At 54.2% G+C, this 7,522-nt stretch overlaps 1 protein-coding gene across 2 annotated transcripts; it reads left to right on the plus strand.

The window, feature by feature from the left end:
• The first annotated feature begins 710 nt into the window (after positions 1–710).
• Positions 711–7,069, plus strand: LOC132958096 (serine/arginine repetitive matrix protein 2-like). 2 transcript variants are annotated; one of them, XM_061030714.1, is made up of 3 exons: positions 711–3,253; positions 3,336–3,464; positions 4,075–7,069. In XM_061030714.1, the coding sequence occupies exons 1-3, from the start codon at positions 750–752 to the stop codon at positions 6,062–6,064; spliced, it is 4,623 nt and encodes a 1,540-aa protein (XP_060886697.1). In that variant the 5' UTR covers positions 711–749; the 3' UTR covers positions 6,065–7,069. The 2 variants fall into 2 exon arrangements, with proteins under 2 accessions (XP_060886697.1, XP_060886695.1); XM_061030712.1 differs by having other exon boundaries at positions 713–3,253; positions 3,333–3,464.
• Positions 7,070–7,522: the final 453 nt, after the last annotated feature.

Genomic DNA, 7,522 nt, shown 5'->3' on the forward strand with positions numbered 1-7,522 from the left:
GACAGGTGAGCAGCAGACTGATCACCTGTTCACCTGTCTGAAGCTTTAAAACACGTCATGACGTCTCAGACAGGTGAGCAGCAGAGGACTCATCACCTGTTCACCTGTCTGAACTGTAGCTGAGTCCAGGTTTTCTGTTTTTATAATAAACAACAAGATGTTGTCTTTAGGACTTTTATTTGTGTTGCCATGGTAACACACAGCAATCAATATTGTTGTTTTATTTACTAGAATATGAACGTCAGAGTTTAATGAACACATGTTTTAATCATCAGGTTATATCGTCGACTTTAGGTCCTCTGCAGTGTCTCCCTATAGTCACTGACCTGATGACATCACACACTGACCTGATGACATCACACAGTGACCTTATGACATCACACACTGACCTGATGACATCACACACTGACCTGATGACATCACACACTGACCTGATGACATCACACACTGACCTGATGACCTGATGACATCACACACTGACCTGATGACATCACACACTGACCTGATGACATCACACACTGACCTGATGACCTGATGACATCACACATTGACCTGATGACATCACACACTGACCTGATGACCTGATGACATCACACACTGACCTGATGACATCACACACTGACCTGATGACATCACACACTGACCTGATGACCTGATGACATCACACATTGACCTGATGACTCCTTTCTGTATTCATGAGAATGACTTTGGTCTTAAGGTCTGTCCCGTTTTCTCTGCATTTCCAGGTGATGGCACCAACGCGGATGAAACTGCGCGTGCGTCGCCGTGACCACGCAGCCGAAGGTGCCGGCGCCGCTGCAGAAGGCGGTGTTTGGCAGGTCGTGGAGGAGGAGGCGAGCAGAGAGAGCCGGGGTCGAGGCGGCAGGAGGAAAAACAACGGCAGCGCTGCACCTCCAGCTGCTGCCACCTCCTCCTCGTCTCCTCCCGCCACCGCCGCCTCCTCCTCCGCCTCGGCCTCGGCGCGGGCGGTGATGGCGGCGGAGGAGGCGTCGCCCGACTCAAAGTGTCCGATCTGTCTGGATCGCTTCAACAACCTGGCGTACCTGGACCGCTGCCTCCATCGCTTCTGCTTCCCGTGCATCCAGGAGTGGTCGCACAACAAGGCTGAGTGTCCGCTCTGCAAGCAGCCCTTCACCTCCATCCTGCACTCGGTCCTCGCCGAGGACGATTTCAAGGAGTACACGCCGCGCCCGGCGCCCGCCAACAGCAGCGTCGCCGCCACTGTCGCCATGGTAGCAGCCATGGCTTCAGCTGCACGGAACGCCCACCAGGATTGGCTGATGTTGAGGAGGCACCGAGGGGCGGACGGAGGAGAGGCGACCACGAGGAGGCGGAGGAGAGAGAGGGGAGGGGCGGGGGTGTGGGAGTGGTACCTCGACTCTCCTCCTCTCGCCCCTCTTCCTCACCCCGCCGCCGCCGCCGTCTCTCCGGTGGTTGCCGAGGACAGCGAGGAGGGGGAGGAGCCGGAGGAGCAAAGGAGGAGAGGCAGGGGCGACCTCTCAGAGCGTGGTGTGATATTCGAGGGGCTGACAGGACTCGGGGGGGCGGCGGCTCCGTTAGCGCCGACTGATCGGGCGTCACGCCAGCTGATGACTCGCTTGGCGGCGAGGCAGCGCCTGCAGCGAGAAGGCGGGACCGTGCGGCGGCTGAGGGAGAGAGAGACTGTTGCTTTCCGTCGGGCGCTTTACCGCTGCAGCATACGGGTCCGCGGCGTAGCGGGGGTCAACGGTAACCAGGGGCAACAGCAGCGTGACATCACAGCCGAGAGCTTCCGGAGACACCCCGTCCATCTGAATAGGCTCCGCCCCTGGCTGCGGCGGGAGCTGACGGTGCTGTACGGAGCGCACGGATCACTGGTGGATATCGTCCAACGCATCATCATGGCGAGACTCGCCCGCCACGGCCTGGAGGACACGCCCACCATAGAAGAAGAGCTGCGTCCCTTCCTGTTGGCCCGCACGGATCACTTCCTGCACGAGCTGGTCAGCTTCGCACGCTCGCCGCTCAGCCTGGAACACTACGACCTGCAGGCGGCGTATGAGCCGCCGGAGGCCACGTTAGAGCTCGACGGAACGAGCAGCTCCTCGGACAGCAGCTCCGTCATCGCCATCTCGGAGGGCGAGGAGGAAGAGGAGGGGCAGGCGGGAGGAAGGGCGGAGGGAGACGCCCACGATGATGTCATCCAAACAGGAAGCTGCCTCAGCCTGTCGGCGTGGGACGACGAGACGCCGGGCCCCTCCTACTCCACCGCCGAGCCATCCTGTTCGCTCTCCTCGCTGTCGTTCAGCCCCGCCCCCCAGGAAGCGGCCAATGATGAGGGAGGAGAGAAGCGGGAGGGGGAAGTGGAGGAGTGTCTGATCGTCGGGTACAAGAAGCCGATAGCGGAGCGGACGCCGGAGCTGGTGCAGCTCTCGTCTGACACGGAGGACGAGGAGATGAAGAAGGAGACCAAAGAGGAGCATCCTCCCCTCACCTCCTTGACTCCTCCCCTCACCTCCTTGACTCCTCCCCTCCCCTACTTACCCACAATCCCTCCCTCCTCGTCAGTGACCTGCGGAGACGAGCAGGAGGACAGGCTGAAGGATGGCGAGGCGGGGAGGCTTCGCTCGTGGTCGGGCAGCTCGGAGAGGAGCAGAAACTCTGTGTGCTCGCTCAGCCCCGCCACGCCCGGAGATGGCGAGCGGCGGCGGGAGAAAGACGGGAAGCGGAAAGGAAGCGAGGAGGCGAGGGAGAAGAGAAGGAGAAAGAGAAGAAAAACGACATCAGGGAGGGAGGGGCGGAGGAAAAGCGGGACCCTCTACAACCCGAACCGTTCCATTTATCCCGCCTTGATGCGTCAGCCCTCGCGCTCGCCCTCGCCGTTTCACTCGAGCGCCGACTCCAGCTCGCCACTCAGCCCGCCAGACTCCACCTGGAGCTATCACTGCTCCCAGGTGTCCCCTCTGACCTCCTCCATCTCTTCACCCTCCTCCTCCTCTTCCTCCTCGCCACCGCTCTCCTCACAGACGCCGCTGACCCCCTCCCTCGCTCACCACGGGGAGAAACCCGGCGGGAAGAGGAAGTACAAAAGCCGACACCTGGACAGCGACGACAAGGACCCCACGTGGAGGCCGAGCAGCGGCGGCCCGTGCAGCGAGAAGAGGAGGGAGCGCCGCGAGAAGGAGAGGACACGGAGAGGGAGGAGGAGAGAGAGAGGGAGGACGGGCGCTCAAAGGGCGAGCGGGGGAGACGGGTGAGAGACACTTTAAGTCCTTAAAATAAAGACATTCTTTTGTTTGTGTGCTGAATCTCGTCTCCCGTTTGTCCTCCAGCAGGAGGCGCAGAGACGACCGGAGTCCCAGCGTGGAGATCGTCTACGAGGGGACCATCAACGCATCCAATGCCACGCAACCCGCCGCACGCAGACGCCGCAGGAAACGACAACGCCAGACACAACACAGCAGGTACTAAACTGTGCAGCCACACAGCTGTTCCTCTCTCAGCCAGCAGGGGGCAACCTGCCAGAGAGAGAGAGACCCAACAGATTACTGGAAAGGCTGAAAACCACATTAACCCTCATGACTCACTATGGACACTTTTGTCCGTCTGGTCAAATGTCTCCTCTTCATCTGGTCATCATTTAGTCTGTTAGTACATATGGAACACATTTTTATAATAAAGTCTCTCTTGACACATTTTGGAATGAACATTTTAATGTTTTTAATAGAACACTGAAACATGTTTACGACCCTCTGAAGTCACTGAGGACAAAAATGTCCACTTACAAAAAACTGATATAACAATAGAACAGATTGATATTTTATTCTTCTTTTTTTCTGCATGAATCTCTTAAACAACTTCAGCCCTGCTCAGAACTACCAAACATTCAATCATTATCAGGAATTTTTCCTGATAATTATTCAATATTTGACATATTTTTACATCAGTTTTTGTCCTTCGTGACTTCAGAGGGTCATAAATTAAACGGATGCCTGAAGGTTCAGAGTCTATGGATCATTAACAGATTTCAACATGTGGTCGTTTACAAAGTTTCCTCGTCTCTCCGTCTCTCAGCTCTCCGGTCATCATCACCCTCGACAGCAACAGCAGCCACGACGACGGCAACAACAACAACAACAACAACGTGGACAGCAGCAGCAGCAGTCCTCTCAGCAGCCAGCAGACGGTCGACTTCTCCGACCTCCCGCCTCTCCCTCTGATGCATTCTGCCGGGGTGGGCGGAGCCCTGAATGCAGAATTCGGCGAGCTCCCCGCCGACATACTGGACCAAGGAACTGACGGGTCGGAGACGGAGCCGGCGGGACGGTCCCGAGCTGAGGGTCCCATCGCCATCGACCACAGTGACAGCAGCGAGGGGGAGGTGGACGTGGAGAAAGTTGAAGAGAGCGGGTCGGCGCCGGCCTCGGATGATGATAACGGGTTAAAGAGAGAGGCGGGGCCAGCGGGGGGCGACGCTCCCAGAACTCCAGACTTAACTCAGGAAAGAGTCGCTGAAGACTTGCCCTCGGACTCACACCTTCTAGCGACCATCCTCAACGACCTGAAGGGAATCGCTTCTGCTAACTTGAAACCAGACAACTCATCGGACGCCAGGAAGAAAAAGCGTTTGATGGATCAATCGAACCGGGACGTCAAGCCGGCTGAGAGGAAGCGTGCGTTCCCCGATCTCTCAGAGGAGCGGCCGTCTAACGAGATCAAAGTGCCGGCGTGCAGTGCCTCGCCGCCTCCTCTCGAGGGGCGGGTCAGAGAGGAGGGCGCGGACATGCCCCGCCTCCTGAAACAAGTTAGTCCTGTTCTGTCGCACAACAGGAACACGCCGCCGCCTTTAAAACACAAAGACGCTTCGAGTCCGCACCTGCTCCCCGCCGCCCCTGGAGACCCCGCGGGGGGAAAGTCTCAGGCTCCTCCCACCTCCCACATTAGTTCAGAGCCGCCTCCCACTCAGACCATCCCGCCCATTTCAACACTGAAGAGGCGTTTCACGAGCGCTCTCACGGCCTCTACGGGCAGCAACGCAGCACCCGTAGACTTCCCTTTAGCTCCTCCTCCAGGAGGCGGAGCTTTGAACGTTGGTATCCACTCCACGAGCGACAAACCTCCCGTTGACTCTTCTTCTGCGTCTGGAAGAAGTTCCACAAGTGCTCATTTTGTACCGCGTTACGACTTTAACTCCGTTTGTCCGTCAAAGTCGCACGCCACCCGTAACGACGTTCCTCTTGGTCGTCGATCTCCCATCGACGGGCGTCCCGTGAATTCTTTTGCTCCCGTTGATTTGCATTCGGCTAAAAGTGGCCGGTCCAAAGAGAAGGTCGCTCACACTGACTCCGCCTCCTGTCAGGTAGCGCCCGTTAACCTCCGTCATGTCGCAGAGGAAACGGCAGCAGGTTGTGGCGTTTTCTCGGGAGGCAACCCAAACGCCACGTCACGCCACAAACACTCGACGCCCGTTGGCGAGAACTCGTCAGACAGAGTGTCACCCTCTGGCGTTAGCGCCGTGCTAACAACAACAACAGGTGCTAGCGGCAGGTCGTCTCCCGTCGACCTTCTCTCTTCCAGCGCAGCTTCCAAAGTGCGTGCGTTGTCAACAGCCAATCAGGAGGACCGATTGCCAACCCGTGACTTCAGCCGCCATGTTGCATCCGCTAACGAACATCCGTCTGGCTCGGGCGGAGAACTGATAGACGGACACTTGAACCGCACGCCGTCATCCTCCCCCGACTTCACGCCACAACAGAGAAAAAACAGTTCCCTGTCCCGACCGGATGCCGACCTCCACGCCGACCTCCTCCTCCACCCGGATTTGAAACCTTCAAACCGCTTCGATCCATCCTCGGACCGACGGCTCAACGCCGACGATCAGAAACCCTCCGCCGACTCTCGTTTGAAGATGAACTCTCAGCTCGCCGCCGAAGACAATCGCACCTCGTCCGTTGAAAACCACTGCAACTCAAACTCCTCCCACGGCGCCCATTCAGACTCTCAGTCGCTCGCCGATGAACACTCGACCGGCGACTTCTGGAAAACACACACACGCCTAAAATAAAGACACTGCGAACATTTTAGAGACTTGATGGATAAATATAAAAAAGAAAACAGATTTTTTTTTTACATTTGTAACGATTTTGAATTCAGATAAATTGTGTTGATTTTAAATGTTTCCTCGCCGTGGCTCATGGCGTTCTTTCAAACTGTTTGTAAGGAGCGCAGTTGTTAAGTTTTACTGATGAGAGATTCACGTTCGTCTTCATATTTTTCATTTAAAAGGTCGTTCTGATTTTGGGCGCTTCACTCGTGTTTACTTTCAAACGAGGGATCTGTAACGTAAATCAAAACGTCTGAGCAGAAAATAAAAAGATGAAATAATGTGAATATGAAGAACTGTCGGCCTCGTGTCCACCTGGCGTTTTTATTCTGAGCGCCAGCGTCTTCTGTCAATTGTTCTCATTGAGTAGAGAGCGCTCTGAGCTACGACGGAGGATTAGGGCCATGTTAAAAAATATATATATTATTTTGAGATTAAAAGTCGTAAATTTACGAGTTTAATCTCGAAATTTAAAAATAATTTTTGAACATGGCCCTAATCCTCCGCTGTACTCTGCAGAAAGCGGCCGCAAGAAGAAAAAGCTCTGCCTTTTTTCTTCGGTCGCTCTGAACGCGCAAGTTGAAAATCTTTCAACTTCTCAGAATGGCGTTGTTGACGTCACCGGCGCTCTTTTCCAAATGTTTGATATTCCTTGTAGTTTAGTCTCGTCCCCTTGTCCTCCTCGCTCCGTCTCTGATCAGGAAATAAACGATCTCAAATATAAAACTCGCAGTAAAAAGTAACGGAGCAGAGTCGCTCCTACAGCGAGCGTTATCAACAGACTGTTGCCATGGAGACAGGACGGACGAGGACGACTTTTCTGAAATAACAGCAGGTGAACACGAGGCCTCGTGAGATGTTGAATAATAATAACTTGATGAACGTCCGACCTTGAAGAAGATTATAAAATGTTGATTCCACCGACTTCAAAGAGCCAAAAACATTAAAGGACTTTTTCCAAAGTGAGGCGGTATGACTCCGCTGATTTATTTACACGAGGGTCAGTCAGGTGATTTATTTACACGATCAGTCAGGTGATTTATTTACACGATCAGTCAGGTGATTTATTTACACGATCAGTCAGGTGATTTATTTACACGAGGATCAGTCAGGTGATTTATTTACACGATCAGTCAGGTGATTTATTTACACGATCAGTCAGGTGATTTATTTACACGAGGGTCAGTCAGGTGATTTATTTACACGATCAGTCAGGTGATTTATTTACACGATCAGTCAGGTGATTTATTTACACGAGGGTCAGTCAGGTGATTTATTTACACGAGGATCAGTCAGGTGATTTATTTACACGATCAGTCAGGTGATTTATTTACACGAGGATCAGTCAGGTGATTTATTTACACGAGGGTCAGTCAGGTGATTTATTTACACGAGGATCAGTCAGGTGATTTATTTACA

This window comes from Labrus mixtus, chromosome 23, assembly GCF_963584025.1.
Source record: "Labrus mixtus chromosome 23, fLabMix1.1, whole genome shotgun sequence".
NCBI lineage: Eukaryota > Metazoa > Chordata > Actinopteri > Labriformes > Labridae > Labrus > Labrus mixtus.